The following is a 594-nucleotide window of genomic DNA, read 5'->3' on the forward strand; positions in this document are numbered from 1 at the left end:
GGAGCACTCTGCCGAATCCCTGAGACAGGACAAGAGCAGCTTTGCGTCAGGTCCTTTTATCTACAAACCAGCCAGTTTGAGGCCTCTGCAAAGCCTGCTGGCATCGCTTCCAGCGGCCTCTCGCTGCCTGGGCTGGCAAACCCCGGTAAGAGCTCTCAGTGTCCCGCTTTCTCCCTCCTCGTTGCAGAATGTGCTGCTGCAAATGGGTCTCCACGTGCTGGCAGTGACCGGGATGCTGATCCGCCAGGCCAGGAGCTCCATCCTCCGCTGCCATGGCTGCTTCAAGTGAGTGGGTGTGTGTGTGTGCACAAGGAGCAGCGCTGCCCTCACCAACACGGGCCTGTGGCACTCGCCGGGGCTGGGTCCCGCTCGTGGGCTAAGCCCAGGGAGCAGTGAAACCCCTTCTGTCCCTGTCCTGCAGGACCACTTCAGACATGACCAAGGTGTTCTGTCCCCACTGCGGTAACAAGACGCTGAAGAAAGTCGCAGTGAGTGTCAGCGACGACGGGAGCCTCCACATGCATTTCTCCCGCAACCCCAAGGTGCTGAACCCCCGCGGGCTCCGGGTGAGTAGCCGTACGTGAGGTGCTGAGC

The 594-nt window shown here is 61.3% G+C and overlaps 1 protein-coding gene across 1 annotated transcript in view; it reads left to right on the forward strand.

The window, feature by feature from the left end:
* Positions 1-594, forward strand: part of NOB1 (NIN1/RPN12 binding protein 1 homolog (S. cerevisiae)) — a gene marked incomplete at its 5' end in the record, with an annotated part of 8,587 nt that overhangs the window by 562 nt on the left and 7,431 nt on the right. Inside the window, 2 exons of the mRNA XM_009879325.1 lie at positions 188-285; positions 422-566. Coding sequence (XP_009877627.1) covers positions 188-285; positions 422-566 — 243 coding nt within the window. The remainder of the gene's footprint in view (positions 1-187; positions 286-421; positions 567-594) is intronic.

This window comes from Apaloderma vittatum, unplaced genomic scaffold (genome assembly GCF_000703405.1).
Source record: "Apaloderma vittatum isolate BGI_N311 unplaced genomic scaffold, ASM70340v1 scaffold10012, whole genome shotgun sequence".
In the NCBI taxonomy this organism is placed as follows: Eukaryota; Metazoa; Chordata; class Aves; order Trogoniformes; family Trogonidae; genus Apaloderma; species Apaloderma vittatum.